The 24,589-nt window shown below is 28.1% G+C and overlaps 3 protein-coding genes across 4 annotated transcripts; 2 read left to right on the top strand and 1 right to left on the bottom strand.

Annotated features, from left to right (window-relative positions):
- Nucleotides 1-158: 158 nt before the first annotated feature.
- LOC105255654 (mediator of RNA polymerase II transcription subunit 16) lies at nt 159-7,117 on the bottom strand. Its single transcript, XM_011265067.3, has 14 exons — nt 7,019-7,117; nt 6,590-6,736; nt 6,272-6,470; nt 5,792-6,038; nt 5,553-5,708; nt 5,236-5,405; nt 4,638-4,974; nt 4,315-4,522; nt 3,897-4,089; nt 3,532-3,684; nt 3,146-3,362; nt 899-1,008; nt 603-748; nt 159-518 (listed from the first exon to the last, which is right to left on the bottom strand). Exons 1-14 carry the CDS (start codon nt 7,078-7,080, stop codon nt 398-400), a joined length of 2,466 nt encoding a protein of 821 aa, XP_011263369.1. The 5' UTR covers nt 7,081-7,117; the 3' UTR covers nt 159-397.
- A 9,181-nt stretch (nt 7,118-16,298) lies between these two features.
- LOC105255655 (prohibitin-2) lies at nt 16,299-18,990 on the top strand. Of its 2 annotated transcripts, none has more exons than XM_011265068.3 (6): nt 16,299-16,525; nt 16,630-16,892; nt 17,070-17,387; nt 17,699-17,776; nt 17,928-18,024; nt 18,702-18,990. In XM_011265068.3, exons 1-6 carry the CDS (start codon nt 16,396-16,398, stop codon nt 18,896-18,898), a joined length of 1,083 nt encoding a protein of 360 aa, XP_011263370.1. In that variant the 5' UTR covers nt 16,299-16,395; the 3' UTR covers nt 18,899-18,990. The 2 variants fall into 2 exon arrangements, with proteins under 2 accessions (XP_011263370.1, XP_011263372.1); XM_011265070.3 differs by lacking the exon at nt 18,702-18,990 and adding an exon at nt 18,439-18,597 and having other exon boundaries at nt 16,301-16,525.
- A 602-nt stretch (nt 18,991-19,592) lies between these two features.
- LOC105255657 (aspartate--tRNA ligase, cytoplasmic) lies at nt 19,593-24,106 on the top strand. The gene is made up of 12 exons (XM_025410843.1): nt 19,593-19,816; nt 20,459-20,496; nt 20,887-20,971; nt 21,113-21,299; nt 21,375-21,477; nt 21,574-21,895; nt 21,953-22,124; nt 22,190-22,337; nt 22,435-22,624; nt 22,766-22,846; nt 22,925-23,036; nt 23,868-24,106. Exons 2-12 carry the CDS (start codon nt 20,459-20,461, stop codon nt 24,029-24,031), a joined length of 1,602 nt encoding a protein of 533 aa, XP_025266628.1. The 5' UTR covers nt 19,593-19,816; the 3' UTR covers nt 24,032-24,106.
- Nucleotides 24,107-24,589: the final 483 nt, after the last annotated feature.

The following is a 24,589-nucleotide window of genomic DNA, read 5'->3' as shown; positions in this document are numbered from 1 at the left end:
ATATATATATAATGTGAAATCAATTTAACTTTTAAACATTGATTTCTGCTTTATTTTCTCTCTCTTTTTCTCTTTAATTTTTTTCTTTGATATTTAATAATAAATAATAATTTGATATTAAATAATTCATGCAATTTTGATTTAATTAATTTTACCTTGTTTTTGCATTTTCTATTTTGATTCACATTGAAAAAAGCAAATATTATAATTTTTTCATTGATGATATTATAAGAAAAGATAATTCCTGCAAGAGCACACAGAATATAATTCCCATATAATTCAATAATAACAAATAAATCATCTCTGATAAACTGATAATTTTCAATTTAGGAATTATTTGAATTAATTTTGCATATATATTATTAATTCTATAATAGAGATTTTTAAACGGTCTTCATCAGCAGGCTTTGTGAATTCGCCAAATGCCACCGCATCGGCAGGCTCGTGTCCATCTTTGGTCCCAAGCTCTAATTGCAGCTGTCCTTGTCATATTTTGTACTTGTGCTTTACCGCCGCATCTGACAAAAATATATATAAAGTTATTAATCATGCTATGATACAGGATCATTTAATTTTCATGATTATTAATCAATGAATAATACCTCGTGCATTGCTTCACTAAAAGCGGTTGTTTTCCTAAATATAAGTGCCGTATCGTATCTACAATCTGTCCACTGTGCATGCAACCTTCAACGGGATTCATTTCAGGTGTAAAAACTAATTGCTCAGGTTCCACTCCATATTCTAACTGCACTCGTGAATTGTAACAGAATGATAGCAAATGTAATATATGCATTGTATAAATACAATAATAGAAGAGGAAGTTTCAATATTTTTCAAAATAATACTATCAGTATATTTGTTTTGAAAATAATTAAAAGATTTACAATTCTCTTACCTGTAATGGAAGATTTTGAGAAAATAAAATTGGTGATACTATAGCAGTTATACTGTTTCCTTGATGTAATTGTGGAATCATGATTTGATTCGGTAGCAAACAGCATTCATCTGAAAAAAAATTTATTTTGTCAACATTTTCAGCATTCAGATAATCAAAATGTCAATTTCAAATTTAAATCAAAGAGTATGCACCTTATTTATATATATAAATAATTGTGTGTATGTACAATGTGCACTGATATGTATAATATTAAGTATAACTTTTGTAAGAAGGAAAGAGAGATAGAAAATAGATAGGAATAAGTTAAAAGAAGCACTTATTATAATATTTTATTTGTATAATTTTATTTATATATAGTGTTCTTTATTCGTAGTATATTTATCCTCTATTTATATATTTATTTATTTGTTTATATATTAACAATATCTTTACTTCAATCTCAAATCAATTTCAAGTCTCAATTTAAATTATTTTTCTCATTTTTGTTAATTAATTATCATAGTTAATTGTTTTTAGTAATTAATTAAATTTAATAGTCTAATTATCTTGTGAAATAAAAGTTTTTGACGAATTTGTCTCATTGGAATGTAATATTAACATTGGTTTTTCCAATTGTTCATCTGCACACGAATCAATCTGAAGGAAAACCTCTGTTTTCTCAGTAACTGGACTCTCCACATCTGCTATAAAATAACTTGATTCACGCTTTGATGTATCCTTTTCATTTTTTACATCTCTTATATTTTTTTCTTCCTTTACATTTTCGACATTCTTCATATCCTCAGTTGTTTCACTTGAGAAGAAATGCGGTTTTGTCTCCAGCGATTTCGCGTTCTCAGCTTTCTCCGCTTCGCGAATCAAATCGATAAAAAACAGCTCTCTTGGCGACATCGGCGTTTCTGGAGATTTTACCTCATCCGGAGATAATACTGTCACCAGCTTGAGATAATCTTGTAAGGGACTTTTCTCAACATAGTTACTAGCAATGTCTAAGTGGGCTTCCTCATCCTTTTCAACGACAACTCCGATATTTTCGATATCTTCACCAGATATTTGTTTGTGTATCACCAAAGGCGGCAGATCTTTTTTGAGAAAATTTTCTCGATTATTCTTTTTAGATTCTACATCGTGCGAATTATTCAATTTCTCTGTCTCAACAGATTTTATATCCTTGGATGATATCTGATAGATATTTAAAGATTTCTCTACATTATCCGTACCATATCTCGGAATTATATTGATTTTAGGATTTTGTTTAAACAGTAAACTCTTTCGAAAAATTATTAATCCACACATGATCATGATCCAGATTATAAATGCGACTGTCCAGAAGAGAAGAGGCCAATATGAAGGCCAATGTTTAGGTGCATAGCATATGGCCCAAACTAGAGGACACAGGATGAACCAATATATCAGAAATACACTCAAGATTAACAAAGGAAACGATAGATGCTTGCATTTCTTCCACTTGGATTGTTCATAAATTTTGTTCTTTTCTTCACAAAACACTTTGTTTTCCTTCAAGGCAAGAGAGTCTTTATGCTTCATTGCAAGTTTAGTAGTCATTGTACCTTGCAACCGTGTTTGCTAATAAATTTCTTTCTCCTGTATAAGTATTCTTCTTAGATAAGGCTATATCACATTCTATTGCTGCTCTTTTTTTTTAAAAGAGAAGTGCATACTAATTGTATTGAATAAGTTTTAATAAGTATTAATTGCATTATTTGTAATTATACTTTTCAGTTATTGTAATATTACTGTGCAATAATTATATTGTAACTGTTATACTGATGTGAACAGTTTAATTGATATACTGATATACTAAGTTTGTCCATTTTGAATTATTCTTATGATTCAGGATGTGGTTGTTTTATCAAACTTCCTGACCACAACTTATAGTAACTGAGTAGCAAAGAATTCAATTTGCATGAAATGTGTTTCTGTATTGCAAGAGCGTAAGCTAAATTGACTTAATTTTTTAACAAAAAGAATTTTAAAAATTATCAACTTATTAACTTAAGATAAAATCTATCTAATTATTAAAAAAGAATTTTTATATTTTGAGTTTTATTTTTAACTTGATTATTAGTACTATAAACAATTACTATGAGCAATTACTTTAAGTTGTGTCAAAATATCAATCTTAGTTTTCTTTATGCAGTGGAATAAAACATTTTGTATTACAGTAAATAAATATCTTGCTGCTCAAAAATATGTAAAATTTCAGAAAATTAGCAAACATACCAATTAAACCATCATCCACTTGTTGCTGTTGTTGTGGATCTCCATTAGGTTGAACTAATTTTGATAACAAGCAAAATAGTAAGGCCAAAACATCTAAATTATCTGTACTACGAAGAAATACTGGAAGACACGATGGGCGAAGCAATCCCCAAATGCGTATGATGACCAGTAGTTCCCGAACAGTATTCAAGGCTTTATGATCTTTAAGAAGTTCATACTGTAAATTTAAAAAAATATATGATCTACAAAAATACATTTAAATTCACATGAGATTTTTTTACAATATTATTTATTCTTAAAGATTGTAACATCACTATAAAAAATAGACATTCAAAACTAATATAATATATAGAAATAATATAAATAGATTGATAGAAAATACTTACGCCACCAGTCTTTACTTGCATCCTTTGTTCAGGCAATCTGGCCAGCAAATTTAAAGCTAAATCAGCAACCCATTGAATAAGTTGTTGCAACGATTGTAACGTGCTCGGCTCCACTGTAAATTCTTTAGGATCAGGTAAATAAATTGATAATACCTAAAAAATATTGAAAAATAATTGAATTAAAAATTTTATTTTATTATTTCTTTTAAATTTTATTTTTATTTTATAATTATATCTATCATTAGTAAATTATCATTTATTAATGATTTATATATTATCAAATATCTATATTTTTGGATTTATCAGGACTAAGCAAATATAAAATATAAGAAAAAATTTTTCAAATATTCGGAGTGGGATATTACCTTATCAATATTATCAGTATTATCAGTGATGACATCTGTTATCACTGCAGTTAAATTCTCTGCCGGACCTTTGTCATAGGATATCAAATCTGATGGCCTCAACAGAGACTTGAATGCAGTAGCTACCGAATGTATCATTAGTAATGATGACAAGTCTGCTGCCTTATTCTGTCCTGATATTGTTCCAAGCATTCTGAAAATATTAATTGCAAACAATAATATCTTATAATTTGAAATAACATTTTTTGTACTTATACTTTGAGTGATTGTTAAAAATAATTCAAATTGTATGCTTGAGACATTTTTACTTTCAAACTCAATTTAAAAAATTATTTAGAAAAAGTTTCAATAATTTTAAAAGATTTTTTCCTAATTTTATAAATCTTCCTAATTGTTTATGAAAGTTTTCAATTTTTACCTGTACAAGGATGTCTTGATACATAGAAATTGAATGTAGTGAAATTGCTGAGTGGATTGTGATTGTCTATTGAAAGAGACATCCAACCTCTCACATAGCGCCTCAATCATAGATGATCTCAAGCATAAAAGTATATCTAACCAATCTAATCCTGTTACCAGACAATACTCCAACAATGTACAGGCATAGCTCATTGACATTGATGTACCTGTAAATAATGTAAATAATGTAAATTATTTTCAATGCAGAACTAAAGCATATTTTGCAATCCTGTTGAAAAGATATCACATGAATTAACAAGAATAAAGAAAATTTGATATTACCTGCAGTACCATCTGGCAACAATTTGTAAAGATACAAATTGCCATGAGTATCACATGCAAGAAGCACGCATCCCAACCATGACAGATCCATATGAGCAATAGACACTGAACTCTTGAAATACTTATTACTAGGTTCATCTTGACGCCAGCCTGTATTCAGGGACGAAAACGCTACTTCCTTAAGACAATCCAGACGATTTAGACAATGCACAGATGAATCTGCCAATGCTATTATCACATAACTCGGAGGAGGTAATGTTGTCACTATAGATAATTTCGTAGTCGCTATCGCCGTAACCGGCGATTGGCAGCGGTACTGCGATTGATATTGCCAAACCTATAAAAACGATATTAAAAATATATTCATAATAGAAGTGGTGATTGAAGCACATAATATTTATTCAGTAATTTTTTTTCTTTTGCTCTTTTATTTCGTATTTTCATTCTATATGTGTATAGAATCAGGTGCAAAGCAATTAAAAAGCAATGCAACATAAAATAGTAAAAAAAAATAAAAGATAAAAAAATAAAAAGATAAAATAAAAAAATATAGAATAAAAATAATATGAAAGCTCGTGATAAGTAATTGAATACTTGCAACTGTCTTAAAAGGTTCCAGACTTTTTGGCTGGAACAATTTGTGAACCGGTTGTGACTTCTCTCGTAACTCCCACACTTCTACAAATCCACCGTTCTCGCCATTTGCCGCGATAACTAAGGAATCTGCGTCTTCTCTGACCACAAATTTTAAATGTGTCACGATTGTACCTATAAAAAAAATATAGTCTAGTATAAAATGATAAACTATTTACATAACTCTAAACACTTAAACAATTTTAAATAGAATAATCATAAAATGATAAACTATTTACATAACTCTAAACACTTAAACAATTTTAAATAGAATAATCTTACACGAATTATCTTTGGGTGCTCCATCCTGCAAAAAGAAACTCGGTAGAGCCTGGGAGGTGATAGTACATTTATCATCATTTTTGCGGACCAATACTCTATAGCATCTTATTGGCAAACAGATGCTACCACTGCTAACTGCGACGAGAAAGTGGCCGTCTGAAATTTACAAAGAAAATTTTTGCAAATAAAAATAAATTGTCTGTATTTGTAGATAATTCTGTACATATGATGAAACATACTTTTTCCATAGCACAAGTCGACCGCAGTTATCCTATGTCTTGTATTGCCAAGACTCTCTGTTGAATAACAAATCGAATTTTGAAGATCCTTTGTAATCATGATCGCGCCGACCATTCCCGTTGTCGATACTACCAGCACACCTTCAGCGGCTCTGCCACCAAATTGCCTCACTGAAGGTGCAAACAACAGATGATTAAATTTCTCACTATAATGGATGTTGTCCTTCTTCTCTGTTACTAGTCCTGTCTGAAGAATTAATGAAGTATATAGAGAATAAAAGTATATCTTTCACTTAAGATTATATAGATTGAATGGCTTAAATATATTTTTAACAATACTGTATAAAATAACAATTAATTTCAATTTTTGTTATAGTTATAGTCATATCAAAATTTGTTAAATTTTCTTATCCAATATATTAAGTTGTCCATTGGCAATACATCAAGTTATTAATAATTAATTATTAATCATCTAAATACCTTTTTACCATTATGGAACCATGCAGCACCTAATATATGTTCACCAGGGAAATATGTAGAGCCTATTAACACCCAGTCATTTAAGATATGATCCTTAAACATCCATAACTGTACATTTCCAGCTGTATCTGCCATTACCAATTTGTCACCAGGTAAATCCCATTCCAATGCAGTAATATTATGCTTATTCGACAAGATTCTAAAAACATAAGATTTGTAGTTTAAGCTCGATTTGGGATAATCTATTAAATAAAAATATTTAATGAAAATGTTGGTTCTTTATCAGACAGAGAAGACATTCGAGAATTAAATGTTTACTTATGAGCATGCCATGGCATATTCAAGTCTGCTACATAAACATGGCAACCCCGTGTTTTGCCACTACTATCATCTAACTCTGTCATTGTAGTAAATGCCACTATATTTCGACTGGATAAGGAACATAAAGACTGTCCATTGTATAAACTGCAAAAATAATATCAATGTCAAACTGTAATAAAATGTTGATATTTTTTAAATTCTGCAAAAAATGCAAAATATAAAACGATTAGCCCAGACATATTTCCAAAGATGTCGCATTCAATAAAATATAGAAACAATTGACAAAATTAATTACATAATATATATAAATTAATCTAAATTAATTTGTATATACAAACACACACTCATTCTTTATATCTTAGAATCATATTAAATATGTGGTTTTATGAGAAAAATATATCAAAGATATATTTTTAAGAATCGTACCATTCTTGATTAGAAAAAAGCTTGGAGGAGCTCCTCCTGTTGACATTATACAATAAATCCATCCTTGTAATCGACCATAATAACCGATCACAACAAACCCTGTTGACCATAAAAAATAGAGTAAATAGATGAGATGGGATACTCCCAAAAATGCTGTCCACCAGATTTCTATGGGGAAAGTTCAGGGATAAACACGACGTCACACGATTGGCTGTCAAGTAGAAAAATTCTAGGAACTTTGAAAACGTCCTATTCGACAGCCAATCGCGTCTATCTGTCCTTTCTTAACTGGAAAGTTCCCTATGCGATCTAGTGATTTTTATGACACATGCGCAATACAATGCCAGAGAAAAGACTGAGAAATATCATGGCCTGTTTTTAGGTGATCCCTGAAAGCGATACTCCCTCTATGGACATTGAAAACGTGAACATGAATTACAAAGCCAAAATCCATGAATGTTCTCAGAGGATAATACATAATGTGCACAATTTCTGGTTTCGTTCCGTGCTATGTGCACGAAATGCTGGTAACACCAGAGTATAACAAGACACTTATGTATATGTATAAATTGATAGTAAATAAATTATTCAATCACGAAAGATACTGTAATCTTCCATTGCAATGTAATGTTCAAAAGTGAAATAAATATTTTTCTATATTCATTGCATATTTATATTATATATTTATATATTTACAAAACACAAAATGCCTGCTGTGAAATAAAAACATTTTTAACCGTATTTCTATAAATCTTAATTAGCAGTAAACTGATCTTTGATATTTATTAATCATTTTTTTAATTATTTAAAAATTTAATTATTAATACATAGAATTTATCAAAGTATTCACTGATTCTTCTAAAGTTTTTATAATTAAAATTCGAAAAATATAGATGTTGTAAAATATTTTAAATGTCTCTGTTGTGTCATCTGTTCGTAATCATTTTTATCAAAAAATTAATACAAATTAATGACAATATTAAATTATTTGAAAAATAAAAATTTATACACAACGCTATATCTATATTTAATTTATTATTAAATCTTTCTGGCATTAGACAATAATAATACCAATCTTAATAATGATGGAACATTTTTAATGAAGAAAAGAAAAGATACATTTCTCTCATCTAAATATATATTATTTAAATTAATTTGATTTTAAAGAAACGTATCGCGTTCGTTGTTGAATTACTATCAAAATTATTGCTTTCGGAAATTGCCAGGAAAACCTGGGATTAGTTCCTTCAGTCTTACAAGAAAAATTCCCAATTTTCAACAGAATACCGAACTAGACGTCGCGAATGGATCTCACAAGAACCGGTGAGAAATGATTCTCCATAATGAAAATGTTGTTTCGACTCCTCGGCGGTACGAGCCACGCAACTTCCAATATTAATGTTTATTTAATGGAAGGAACAATGATAACTCTTTTATTAAAACGACAATCTCGTCTGAGAACGCGAAAAGGATCATTAAATTTTATAAAGTTAATATTTAATCATTGATGTATCACATCGAATCTTCACTCTCTTATTCGACATTTATTTATATTTAATTAGCAATATTTAGGAATATTATCTGACGAGAGAGACAGCGATAAAATTCTTTTGTTAAAATGATAATCTTGTATAAGGACGCGAAGAGAAAGACGCCAAAAAAACACGGTATTTTCGCAATCATAATTTAATAATTTATTTTAAGAATATCCAGTTCCGCGCGATATGGAATTTATAAATAAATAAAGCTAACGGAAAACATGTCATTAAATTCATAATAATTGACTCGCGATTTTGTAATGAAGACCGTCAAATTTTATAATGTTTATATTTAATCATTAATTTAGCATCGAATTTTTACATTTTATATAAAAATTTTCAGAATTTATTAATGACTCATTGACATAAAAATACAAACAGTTACTGTTTTATGAATATTCCAAAAATATATACTTTAGAAACAATCCTGGCGAAAATAAATATCGGAGCGTAAGTCGAATGTAAGAAAAGTTTACATTCGACTTACGCTCCGATTATTTTCGCCAGGGAAATACTTTAATTTAATGAATTACTATTATGTTAATTACTATTATGTAATCGTTATATGTATACTTCCGATAATTTTTTATGTAATTTACATAAGAATTTACAATCGTAAATACAATTTCATATAATATAATTATAGTCATAATTGTATTGTATTTTACAATTAAAATATCAATGTTAGATTATAATTAAAATACAATTATAACTATTTATAATTTACAATTTACAATTTACAAATTTATGATGCTATCAATATCAAATAATAATATTCAATTTATTCAAATATTTAATAACATTGATATAATAATTTGATATTGATAGCTTTAACATTTAGATTTAATATTATATTTGATTTAATACACATATTTTAAGTTATATTTTTAAGTTTTAAAATAAAATATAACATGTTATGTTATGTTATGTTATTTTTTAAACGTTAATAATTATAGCAATTTCTTTAATATTTTTGAAAATAATTTTGATAATTTAAATTTTACTTTTAAAACATTTTTATTTTTAAAACATGTTATATTTATTTTTACAATGTTTTTAAAAATAAATTGAACTTAATTAAAATAATTTTAATTAAGATTATTGGAATATCAAAAGAAAGAATGAATTTTACTTAATAGCCTAAACAGTCCTAAGCTAAATAGCCTTAACAATCCTACTATTACAGAATTCTAATGATCTTAAGAGTCCTATCAACCCTAATATCGATAGAAGAATTCTAATGATTTTATTTAATAGCCTACTTCCTGATTAACTAAAATTATTCGAGATTTGAGGAATCTGTCTCTAATCATCACCTCACCTAATCATGTATATATATTTTAGTCACGTGCCCTAATCGCGTGCCCTAATCGCGTGCCCTAACCAGGTGCCCTAATCACATGCCCTAACCGTACTCTTCAGGCTAGTTGAACCTACCTTTCGTTGATCCTGGCCACTTTCTTTCTTGATCTCTAGAGATCGAAAAAGGAGATAATTACTCCTTCTTTTGCCAGATAATTACCGACAAAAGAGCGTAAAATATTTACGCTCATTTAGTAACGATCATTCGATTTCACGATCGCTTGTTAAATATTAAATATAACTTTATTTTAACTCAAATAGAGCTAAATTACTACAAATTTCTATAAATTATATTCTATAATAAAATATATAATTAATGTGTGTATATTTATCATATTACAAATTATTTAATTAATTAATCATTTGGCTTTATATTAAGTTAAAGTAAAGTTTAAAAACAATATCTACAAACAAATTCTACGATGGATGAGCTATGAGCAATTAGAAAATAAGTATAGCATATTATAGCATAGTATAGCATATTATAGAATAAATTAGCATCAAAAATTGATAAAATTAATAATTGTTAATGGGTGTCCTTTATTTAATAAATTAGATAAAATCTTTACAAAAAAATCTTTTCTTGATCTCTTCTTTTTTTAATTAATATTTCAATATATTTTCAATATATTTTCACAATAGATGTAAAGCATAAGTTCGAAAGAACTTATTAAAATTATTTAATTTAGTTAATTTAATTTAATTATTTAATTTAATTTATTTAATTTAATCCATCCTAGCTCATCCATTTTAAGGCAACGAATTTATCTACAATCTACATCTACATCTGCAATCTCTACACAGAGAAATATATCATTCTACTGCCAAGAAAGGTGATTACTCAGTTTATTTTTCTTCTTTTAAGTAATAGTTTTCTTCAACAAAGAATATATTCTTGATAATAGTCTTAAAATATACTTATCACAAGTGTTAGAAAATCTCATTATCATGTACTCAAAGAAGAATTAATTTTCTCTCCAAGAATATTGTAAAGCTGTATCAAAGAAAAATCAAACTTATTTTACGTCAACTCTTGTAAGTAAGCAAATCAAATTTTTGTTTTAATTTAATATTCTTGACTAAAATACTGCACTTATTAAAATTCAGAATATATTCAATTAAATTTAATGCTTGTGGTAAACTTATGATGTATTTGCGGAAATGCAAACTTATAATATACTTAAAATAAATAATATTTACTGAATACAATATACATTTTTCTCTCTGTACGAATCCGTTACCTTAAAGTAAAATAAAATTTTTTTCACTCACCGGCACTGATGCGCAACAGCGGAGTTGTTATCGAAGCTAGTTGTCTGTAACATACAAATATAAAATTCATTTATAATAATGCTCACAAAATGCAATTAATGTTTAAAAACATTTTTATCGCGCGGAATTTTATATCCGATGTGTAAAATAATAAGCAGATAAACACGTATGGAAAAATTTTATAAATTTTTGAAACTGTTTTTTAAATAGAAAATTTTATGACTTTCATAAAAATCTTTCTCTTTAAATTAAAAATCTTTCATAAAAATCTTTCTCTTTCATTTAAATAATAAAATCAAATTATTATTCGTTTATAACAAGTTAACGATTTATAACAATTAATATATAAATAATAATATTCACCATCAGGTTGTTCCGCCGGTGCAGGATGCCTCTCCCAGGCCTCCTCCTCCTCTCATGTTGTTGACGCGCGATACTTTTAACTACACTCCCGCACTCGCGAGCGATATTTTTATATCGCTATTTTCGTTATTTTACGCGCGATACTGAACGGCACTCCCGCACTATTTCGATGCGATTAAAAATTTTATATTTGATCACGCGATGTATATACTTAATATGTATATACCTTTAACGGCACTCCCTAATATGTATATACCTAACGCGACGCGTTGACGAAGCGCTTACCGTCCGCGGCACGTTGATGATACTAACGACGCGAAAGGATACTTAGCTTCCCATTCAAGCACCTTAAGATTTATCATAAATAGAAAAATTTATGATAAACCTCAAGGCACCATCCAAGTACTAAGCCCTCCCACCACGACAAGGTGTACCCTATGGGAGGGTTATATTATATATAATTTTATATATAATATAATACATAATTTAAAATTTATTTTGTAATATAGTAAATAAAACTCGCGTCCGCACAACTTGACAGCTGGGCTCGGACTCTCTGGCAGTCGTTGTTTAACAACATCTTGACAACGCGCGCGGAAATGATCTTCTTCGACTGACTTCCCGCCGAAAGAATTCAATAGGTGACGAATACATTCAGGGGGATGGGATGCGGGAACGTAACAATATAATAAATAATGAATGTGATAAATAATTAAAATATTAATGACTTACATCATATCTTATCGATCCATCCATCTGTTTCTAAGACCTTCTTTTTTCTATTGTTTCACTTTTTCCTCGTGGCACTCCAATCCTCGTTGCACTCATTTGAATTCCTCGTTGCACTTACACTCATTCACGAAAAGTTCCTCGTTGCATTTGCAATTATGATTAGAGAAAGAATTTAATAATATATGGAACGTTTCACATCACTATGTCACTGCTCGAAAGCCATTGACCGAATGATCGTAAATCAGAAATATTACCGCGGTACTGTTTACATCGCCAAGGTTGACTAGAAGTAGTTGTAGAGAGAGAATTTGATAATATATGAAACGTCACTACTTTATTGTTCAATGTTACTGTGCGAATGATCGTAAGTCATAAACCTTACCGCGATACTGTTTATATCGTCAAGGCAGACTTATACTATGTTATTGTTATAATTCGTCGTTGAAATATTCTATGAGTGATTGCCGATTCAGAAAATTTAAAGCAGTGGTCGAAATTTATTTAATTCTAATAAGTATCGTTAGAGAAATTATTATAATAAGTTAAAGATCATAATAAAATTAATTTCTTTATCCCCCTTAAATGTTCCCTTTTTCAATTTTTATTCGCAGTAATTAATTGCGATTCGATAAAGATTTATCGTTGCGATACATTTTCATGACGTTTATCATAAGTTAATTTATTTTTATTATTAGTAATTAGCTCAAATTATGTTTCGATACTAATCGTAATCGTATTTAGAAAAAAAATTCGACAATATGCGAAGCGTTTCGCACCATTTTATCGCTCACCATGCGAATGATAATAAAGCCGTAACATATTAACAATAGCTATTGTTTATATTGCCAAAGTCGAACATCGTGTTATCGATAAATCGTTGCCGAAATATTTTACATACTATAACATATGTATACTGTTATACATGAAAATATTAAATTGTGGTAGTTTTTCAATTTATAGATTAAATAAACGATTATTTATTAAACAATTAATTAACATACGAAGCATTTCCCATCGTTACTTTACTGCTCAAATGTCACCGAACAAATGATAGCAAAACCGTAACATATACAAACAATAACACATTATTGTTTACGTGATCAAAGTCGAACATAATGTTATTAATAATTCGTTGTCGAAATATTTTATATACTATAAAACAATTTATTGATTAAAATTGATTTATTAAACAATTTATCACGGAGCCTTTCGTTATGTTAATTATTTGCATCTATAATTCGATTGTTTTACTTCGTGTTTTCTTACACTCCAAATTATATTTACATAGTGAAGTAGAAAAATAAGATAACACGGATAAAATATATTTGTGACTCTAAATATTAAAATAATAATTATTGTCCGTAAAAATCGCAACGATCGAAGCGATTATTTTAGATTCTTAATTTAATCGATTCTCGATTAAATTGTATATTGTTTAATTAACAAGGATTGAGAAAATTTAATGCATTGTTCAAAATATATTTAATTTTAATATTGTTAAAGAAATATTATAATTAACAGCAATGATCGAAATATCATTATATAATTAATTCTTTTATCTCCTTTTATATATCCCCTGTTTCAATTTTTAATCGCGGTAATAAAGCATTACGATTCGATAAAGATTTATGATTGCGATACAATTTCATATTGTTAATTAATTTTTATTAATATTTAAAGAAAATTATGGTTCAATACTAATCGTAATCGTGTTTAGTAAGAAAATTACAATATTCGAAGCGTTTCTCACTACCTTATTATTCAAGAGTCACCGTGCGAATGATAACAAAGCGGTAATGTATAGCACGCTACTGTTTATATTTTATATTGCCAAAATCTAACGCCGTGTTATCGATAATTCGTTGTCGAAATATATTATATATGTATATTATAAAATATACATTAACATGGAATATTAAATTATAGAAGTATTTTAATTTATTGATTAAAATTCGTTATTTATTAAATAATTTATTACAGAGTTTTTCGTTATGCTAATTATTTGCATCTATAATTCGATTGTTTTACTTCGTGTTCTCTCACAATCCAAATTATATTTAGATTGTCAAGAACGATAAAGTGACACGGATAAAATATATTTGTGACGCTAAGTATTAAAATAATAATTATTGTCCGTGAAGATCGCAATCATCGAAGTGATTATTTAAAATCTTGGATTCCTATAATTTCATAATTTTTCGATTCTCGATTAAATTGTATATTGTGTAATTAATAAGGATGAGAAAATTTAAAGCATTGCTCGAAATATATTTAATTCTAATATTGTTAAAGAAATATTATAATAAGCATCGATGATTATATCGAAAAATTGAAAGATTATATATAATTCTCTTATCCCCTTTTATTTATTCCCTGTTTCAATTTTTAATCGCGGTAATGAATGATTACGATTCGATAAAGATTTATCATTGCGATACAGTTTCATGTCGCTAATTAATTTTTAATTAATTAATTTTTGTTAATATTTATAGCAAAATGTTTTGATACTAATCGTAATTCTGTTTAATAAAAAATTATAGTATACGAAGTTTCTCACCACTATTTTATTACTCCAGAGTCATCGTGCGAATGACATAGCGACAATGTATATAGAGCGCTACTGTTTATATTTTATATTGCCACAGTCGAATGCCATGTTATCGATAATTCGCTGCTGAAATATATTTTATATATTTTATATATTTTATATATATAAAATATACATTAACGTGGAATATTAAATTATACAAATATTTTAATTTATTGAAATATTTAAAATTCGTTATTTATTAAACAATTTATCACGGAATTTTTCGTTATGCTAATTATTTGCATCTTTAATTCGATTTTACTTCGTGTTCTCTCACAATCTAAATTATATTTAGATTGTCAAGAACGATAAAGTGACACGGATGTAATATATTTGTGACTCTAAGTATTAAAATGATAATTATTGTCCGTAAAGATCGCAATTATCGAAGTGATTTAATATCTTAGATTCCTATCATTTAATCGATTCTCGATTAAATTGTATATTGTTTAATTAATAAGGATTGAGAAAATTTAAAGCATTGGTCGAAATATAATTAATTCTAGTATTGTTAAAAAATATTATAAGCATTAGTGATAGATATTATAACATAATTAATTTTTTTATCCTCTTTTATGTATTCCCTGTTTCAATTTTTAATCGCAGTAATGAATAATTACAATTTGATAAAGATTCATCGTTGCGACAGTTTCGTGTTGTTTATTAATTTCGAATTAATTAATTTTTGTTAATATTTATAGCAAATTATGTTTCAATACTAATCGTAATTGTGTTTAGCAAAAAAATTACAGTATACGAAACGTTTCTCACCACTACTTTATTACTCCAGAGTCACCGTGCGAATGATGACAAAGCGGTAACGTATAGAACACTACTGTTTATAATTTATATTGTCAAAATCGAAGGCCGTGTTATCGATAATTCATTGCCAAAATATTTTATATATTATAAAATATACATTAACGTGGAATATTAAATTATGAAAGTATTTTAATTTATTGATTAAAATTGATTTTTTATTAAACAATTTATCACGGAGCTAATTATTTGAATTTATTAGATTATTTTACCGCGCTTTTCCGAAGTCAAATTATATAATATTTAGTTTTGCATTTTAAACGATTGACTTATAGCGAGCTAAATAAATAAATAAATAAATAAATGATATTAAAAAGAAAAAGAAGATATAAAAAATAAATAAATAAATAAATAAATAAATAATAGGGTGGAAAGAGAGAACATACTAATATTTTTTTATAATAAATTATTATTAATTAAATTATTTATATTTTTATTTATATTATTGGTATTATCAGAGGGACATATATGTTACCCTCTGAGAACATTCGTGAACATTGGCTTTGTAGTTCATGTTCACGTTTTTAATGTCCATAGAGGGAGTATCGCTTCCAGGGATCACCTAAAAGCGGGCAATGACATCTCTCAGTCTTCTCTCTGACAACGCCGTACTTTCTCGTGTCGCGTGTCCTTGATCTCTTTGCGATCCTTTTGCCGGCTCGTCGACGGTGTCGCTTGATTTTACGTTATAATTTCCCGAAATGGCGCAAAACAAATTTAGCGAGATGGCCTCGCGCTTCGGCAAAGGCACGAATGGGGTACCCATAAGCGTCAAATTCCTCGCTGCAGCCGGTGTTGCAGCCTACAGCGTCTCCAAGTCTATGTATACAGGTTAACTTCAATTTTTTTGCGAGAATCACACGTTACTTCTCTCCAGAGTTATTATCGTCTTGGACGAATAATGTCCTTAAATGCAAATTTAATCGACTTTGCAGTTGAGGCTGGTCATAGAGCGATCATATTTTCTCGACTGGGTGGCATTCAAAAGGATATCATGACCGAGGGCCTGCACTTTCGTATTCCATGGTTCCACTATCCGATAATTTATGACATTAGGAGCAGACCTAGGAAAATCTCGTCACCTACAGGATCCAAGGATCTGCAGATGGTCAACATTTCTCTACGTGTTCTCTCTCGTCCTGATGCTAGCACATTGCCAGCTATGTATCGACAACTGGGTCTCGATTACGATGAGAAGGTCTAAATTTGATTATAAACGTAGAGTTTTAATGATACAAAATAAGTTATATTTATTTTAATTTACAAAGGTAAATTGTATCTGAAACTTAATCTTTAATTTATGATAAAAATTAGTTAATATAGAAGATTAATGACTCTAAGTTACATGAAAATTAATTAGTAAAAATCGATCCAGGTGTTGCCAAGCATCTGTAATGAAGTGTTAAAGTCTGTTGTCGCTAAATTTAACGCTTCGCAATTGATAACGCAAAGACAACAAGTGTCTAATATGGTTCGCAAGGAATTGACAGAACGAGCTCGAGATTTTAATATTGTTCTGGATGACGTCTCGATAACTGAGCTTAGTTTTGGCAAAGAATACACTGCTGCAGTTGAGGCCAAACAGGTAGCACAGCAAGAGGCCCAACGTGCTGCTTTTGTAGTAGAAAGAGCTAAACAGGAACGACAACAAAAAATTGTACAAGCTGAGGGAGAGGCAGAAGCAGCCAAAATGATATCCTTTACAAAAATAATTTTCTTAACTAATTTATAATAATATATAATAATATAACAAATTGTGTTCTTTATTAATTGATAAGTTCAAGAAAGGAGGAAGGGTGATTAGTCATAAATTGAAAGATGTAGTTTCAATTGTCTTGTTTTTTTTTTTTCGTGATTTTTATAGCAAATGATTAAAACTTTCAATTATATTATTGATTTGAGAAGAATTAAATTGATAATTTGTAAATAATCTGTATATTATACGTATATTATGCAGAGATTTCTTCAAAAGCTTTAATATATGTTTTCCTTAATACAGTGTACCTTGGTTTAGCTGTTAGCCAGAATCCTGGATATTTGAAGTTACGTAAAATACGAGCTGCACAGAACATTTCGCGTACAGTAAGTATCTTCATATAATGTTGCTAATGTACAGTAAAAAATTGCTCAGATTTTGTGGCATGCAAAATAGTTGATATATAAAGTCGAGATTTAATTTATATTATATAAAATTTGTGCGTATAAATTGCTAAAACGGAGAAATTTATTTCAGATTGCTAATTCCCAAAACAGAGTGTTCCTCAGTGGCAATAGCTTGATGCTGAATATTCAAGATCCCACTTTCGATGAGGGTTCAGATAAGCTGAAAAGTAAGAAGTAAAAATCATCAAAGTCGCGCGTCATTCTTTTTTATTTCTCTTTCTTTGAGTTTCAATTAATTTTCTAATTAAATCCAAAAAATGAGTAGCTGTTATGTACAATTATATTGTGAATAAGAGATTGTCATGTTTTCTGAAAACTCACGGATTATACATTATACATGTTATATATTTATTACAATGTGCTCTCCTCCTCGCCATCCTTTTGATCATTTGCTCGCTTGCAGATATCTGCTCATTTTATTATTGTATTGTTTTAAATCATTTTATATTTATTTATTATGTATATATTTTAAATTAATTTTATTCATGAGATAAAACACGAAATTTTTTTTTTTAAGAAAATGAACATTTTAAGATATATTCAACAATTTATATAATAAAATATATATTATCAATTCACAGATATTTGAGGAGATTTTGGCAATTTAAAATTTACATAAAACCTTGTGTGGAAATGTTATTTCATACAAGAAGCAGCCATATTACAATGTAACAAAATATGGGCACACAAAAAGAAATTTATTCAAGCTGGATAGAATAAATTAAAAATTATAACATCATATTTCAGGAGTTATTTAATAATTTGTACATTCTTCGAGCTTGATCTGCATAAGTTATACATAGATTAGTTGCTTACGCGTAGACGCCTATGCTGGCTTTTTCAGGTCACAAAGGAGTGAGCTGGAAGAGCTGGGATGAGGCAGCTGATTATGCCATCCGGAGTTTAAATACCAGTTCTCATCAGGCATTGTTAAATACCGAAAAGCTTGGCATCGAAGCTCAACCATATAAAGCAAGCAGGATCCCTTCATCTCTCCTACTGGAATCAGCAGATGATGGTGTTAAGCTTATAAAACCGTGACGATAAGAAAGATCTTGCGAAGCGAGCACATTTCCACCCAATATCACAAACTTTCCTTTCCTCCTGTTAAAAAATACTGTCTTATTGTCTATATTTAAATAATTGGTGATGATAAATAGATAAAAAATATCTATAATCATAATTCATTAATTTTTATTGCACTTTTTTGTATATTTTGTCATATTTAAAATTAATTTATATTCAAAAAAAAAACAAGGTATAAAAACTGAAACAAATGGATTATTCATCACAAGAAATACTTAAAAGAAATTGAAACATGTTTTGAATGAACTATTCATTTCAGTACAAATCACTATAATACTGACAAGATTATGATTGTATCGTTTTAAGAATAGAAATATTAATATTTAAATAATAAATGGGACAAAATATGCGGAACAAGTAATAATGTAAGAGAATTAGACTTTGAAATATTTTAATATATGATATTAGCAGATGACAGTCATTGAAAATTTATTTAAAATAAAATTTAACACATTTTAAAATTTAACAAAATTTACACATTTTATTCTTTAGTAAATGAAATTGTTAAATTTTATATTCGATTTTAAGAACGAAAGAGCGGATTAAATTTTTAAATTATAAAAGATTTACGATTTCAATAGAAATGCGTGAAGTTGAAGCGTTGAGATTAAAATGAAAAAAAATCGTATAAATATGAAAAAATAAAAAAACAGCACGAAAGATAAACAATAAAAAATAAAGCATAAAAAACGATATTAAATCACGACCATCATCAACTGTCATCGACAGCACATGTTTGGGTTAGGTTAGGCAACATGTGATCCGTGTGATCTCTGTGTCAGCGTTACATTTTTGTGAATAGTGCCAGTTGGTAGACAAGTGATTTGCAGGTTTAGAATTTTTGGAAGAATAATAATTTATTAAAGAATCAAAGTACGTCTACATACGTATTACTTTTATTTATTTTCCTAATATTTTCACTAAGTTTCGAATTTATTTTATTCAAATTTAGATTAATATATTCTAACCTCTAAAATTATGCCCTACTATATATTTAAAAAAATACTATATATTTAAAAAAATGTAATTATATATATTCTTTATATATTACGCAATATTGAAATCAGATTATTCATTTTTGTTGTTTAATATTGTTTGTTTTGGTCTTATTATAATTATGATTATCTCAGACTATAATTTCATAATTATTAATTTTTAATTCAATTATTTAATATTAATAATAACAAGCAATGTAATACTTATTTTAACATTCTATTTATTCTCATATATTGACAAAGTTATATTGTGCAATCTTTTATGCAATCTTTTACTACTTATTAATTATATATATGTATATGTATATTAGTGGTATAATTTAAAGAATAAATATTATATAATATTATTATTGTATCTATACTTTTAATAATATTATTATATTGATACATATATTTTTTGAATTTAGAAATAAAATAAATTATTAAGCTTGCAACTCTTGCAATTGCTGAAATATTTTAAACGGTAGTTGATAAGATGATGTAATCTCTATTGCTACTCTATTGCATCATCTTTTCACAGATGGTTGAAGATAAACCAGAGGAATGTTCTTCTGCAAGGTAAAAATTAAATATTGTTATCATATGATAATCAATTTATTCATATATGGCATGTATTCATTTGAAATATAAAGTCGGACTGTTTGTGTTTTGAAAGTCTACACTTTATTTGAACATATGTGATATATGTAGTATAATTATATGCCTAATTATATATCCATCAATAAATTAGTTAAACACAAGTTTTGTTTTATATTTTCAAAATTATAAACTATATTAGATATTTTATATTAATTAATACATATTAATATAATGATTATGATCATATCCTATATTTTTATATATGTTATATGAATATTCTTATAATTATATCAGCAATTAACATCAATATATATATCCAATATTTTAAATAATATTTATAATAATATTTTGTGTTATTTTATTATAAAGAGATGAAATATCTAAAAAAGCACTAAAGAAGCAACAAAAGGAGATGCAAAAAGCAGCAAAAAAGGCTGAAAGAAAAGATCAAAATGTAAGTTTACTATTTGTATAAGAATAATATTACCATTTAATAAAACAATTAACTTTCCAGTTTTATTATTAATTAAATCTAATAAATTTAATTGGAAAAACTAATAAAAGAAATAAATATTGCATTATGTACACTCTGCAGCAGTCCCAGCAAGAATCTACAAATGAAGCTGAAGATGTATCTGTAGGAAAATATGGTCAAATGGACATGATTCAAAGTAAGGAAAAATTCGAAGATAGGAAGTTTACAGCAATCAAGAATCTGAATAAAGATCTGGAGAATCAGATGGTTTGGATAAGAGGTCGCTTACATACTAGCCGTGCCAAAGGTGAACAATGCTACATTTTATAAAAAAATATTAATTATTTGCAAATAAAACTTCAATCTTATGTTTGTTATGCAGGCAAGCAATGCTTTATCGTATTAAGACAGCAATCATATACAGTGCAGGGATTAGCTGCTGTGAATGAAAAAATCAGCAAACAAATGATTAAATTTATTTCCAAGTATATAAATTTTGAAAATTTTTATGAAGTTAATTAGACTTTAACTATATATATTATTTATAATTTTAAAATGGTATTTCTCTGTTTTATTTTCAGTGTCACCAAAGAATCTATAATCGATGTGAAAGCTATAGTGAAGTCTGTACCATCGAAAATCGAGTCGTGCTCGCAAGAAGATGTGGAAGTTCACATAGAAGAAGTATTTGTAATAAGCGCTGCCAAGCCACAGCTTCCTTTACAGATTGAAGATGCCGCGAGACCGATCAGCGAAGCAGATGAAACGGCATTGAACATTCGAGTGAATCAAGATACTAGGCTGGATAACAGAGTGTTAGATTTGCGTACTCCAGCAAATCAAGCGATTTTCAGAGTGGAAGCTGCCACTTGTAAACTATTTAGGGACATTCTGACGAAAAAAGTGAGTATAATGCTCAATTTCATCAAGACATTTCGTTTTAATTTATTTTCTTTTCAGGATTTTGTCGAGATACACACTCCTAAAATCATTTCTGCAGCCAGTGAGGGTGGAGCAAATGTCTTTACAGTGTCTTATTTTAAAAATAATGCTTATCTGGCTCAATCACCGCAATTATACAAGCAGATGGCTATTGCTGCTGACTTTGACAAAGTTTTTACTGTTGGAGCAGGTATATTATCTAATAGAAATAAGAAAATTTAAAATTATTGGTAGCCGCTAAAAAAATGTGATTAGTTTTCAGAGCGGAAGATTCTAATACGCACAGACATTTGACAGAATTTGTAGGCCTTGATTTAGAAATGGCCTTTAAGTATCACTATCATGAGGTAGTAGACACTATTGGACAAATGTTCACTGAACTTTTTAAAGGTTTACGTGACAAGTTAGTAATATATATTTATATTTCTTACTCTCTTTTTTTCATAATATTATAATAGTTTTTGACTTTGATGATATTTATTCATTTGGAAATTAAATAGCTATGCAGACGATATAGCGGCAGTCGCTCAACAGTATCCTGTGGAGCCTTTCAAATTTCTTGAACCAGCTTTAAAATTGGAATTTCCACAAGCGATTGAATTATTAGCAGAAGCTGGCGTAACTCTTGGCGAAGAAGATGATCTGTCAACTCCAGACGAAAAACTCTTAGGAAAACTCGTTAAAATTAAAGTAAGATTTTCAAAATTTCCAACCAGCAAAACTCGACATAGTTAAAAGAATGAATCTTTAACGGAACATTTTGTTAAATTATTATGTATTATGATTATATTTATGCAGTTTTAATTTTCAATATAAATATGTTATTTTCAGTATGATACAGATTTTTATATTTTGGACAAGTATCCTCTTGCTGTGAGACCTTTTTATACGATGCCAGATCCAAACAATCCTGTAAAGTATTCTATGATACATATGAAATATTTTATGATAATGTCCTCTTTAAAAATTATTGTTGATCTTGCATTGTAGAAAATGTCCAACTCGTACGACATGTTTATGCGAGGTGAGGAGATTATATCTGGTGCGCAACGTATCCACGATCCAGATTTTCTGACTGAACGAGCTAAGCATCATGGAATTGGTAAGAGAAACTTTTGTATAAAGACTTTTTGTGAAATGTTGTGAGCATTATTTTAGTAGATCTGAATCGCACCAAATTAAAAACAAGATATTTTCGTAAATTTTATCTGTTAATTTATAATTTCTTTTATCACATTTTAGAGAATTTTTATCAAAAGAATTTAAAATATTAATATATACTTTTAATCAAAAGAGATTTTTTATCAAAAGAATTTAAAATCGAATCAAAATAAAATTATTAATTATTAATTATATATAATATATATAACATATATATAAAATTCTTTTGATAAAAAATTACTAAAATCCAAGGAATTCTTAAAATCTATATAGAATCTGAATTTTTCCAAAATGCAATTATTGTGTGAATAAACGTTTACAAGTAAAAAAAAAGATTCTGATGATATATATTGAATATTAAAAGTCTGGAAAGAATAAGAGTCGATTGCAATAAATAAAATACTTATATTGTGTAAACAGTCTCTTTAATAATAATGAACGTTTTGATTCTTTTTTTGGACTATCCTTTCTTTGAACCATCTTTAATATATAAATGAATAATACATTAGGGTAATTATAACATGAAGGAACGAAACATTATTATTGTTAAAGACAATTTTTACACAATATTAGTGCATTTATTGTATTCAGCTCTTATTAGCCTTATTCCTTTCATTTGTTTCCTCATATTTTATATTCAATATATTATTAATAAACTGACTTTCTGCTGTATATATAATTATGCCACTTAAATGCAGAATTTTCCATCATCCATTTTTTGTTATTTTTCAGTCAGAAATTATTTGATTATTAATCAAATTCTTGGTTTCAGATATCGAGAAAATCAAGTCGTATATCGACGCTTTTAGATACGGCTGCCCGCCGCATGCTGGCGGCGGTATAGGCATGGAACGCGTTGTGATGCTATACCTCGGCTTGGACAATATTCGTAAGGTGTCTATGTTCCCTCGTGACCCCAAACGGCTCACTCCTTGAAATTAATTTCCAATATTTCAACAGATATTATGTTATGTATTTACAAATAAAATCTTTTACCTTGAATATATGAATTTTATACATGACCTAACAATAAACAAATGCTTTTTCATTTTCTTCTTGTTCTCCTTTTTTTTCTTGTATTATGTATGTCGTGTTAGTAAATTAAAATTTATATGTTTCTAATTATAATAAAATCAATCTCGTTATAAAGTGAAAGAAATTGTCGAAAATTGACATCGAATATATCCTTCTTTTTATTTTCCCCTCTGTATAGATTTCTCATAAACAATTTTTTCATCTATCAATATGATACATAAAAATATATATTTTGTCAATAATATTATAATATATTTAATATTTTGTCAATAAATTTATATTTTTATATATGAATGATATAAAAGAACCATAAAAATAAAAGTAATAAACATAATACATCATACGCAACATATTGCCGATATTGGTTTTTTGTACATGTTCGACAAACATATCATCAATAAAATATCAAAATACTTGATATAAGATGTATCTTAATTCGCTCGCAAAGGATTTTCTAAA

Source organism: Camponotus floridanus, unplaced genomic scaffold (genome assembly GCF_003227725.1).
Source record: "Camponotus floridanus strain SB8 unplaced genomic scaffold, Cflo_v7.5 scaffold35, whole genome shotgun sequence".
In the NCBI taxonomy this organism is placed as follows: Eukaryota; Metazoa; Arthropoda; class Insecta; order Hymenoptera; family Formicidae; genus Camponotus; species Camponotus floridanus.
This window is presented reverse-complemented; position numbering and strand designations above follow the sequence as displayed.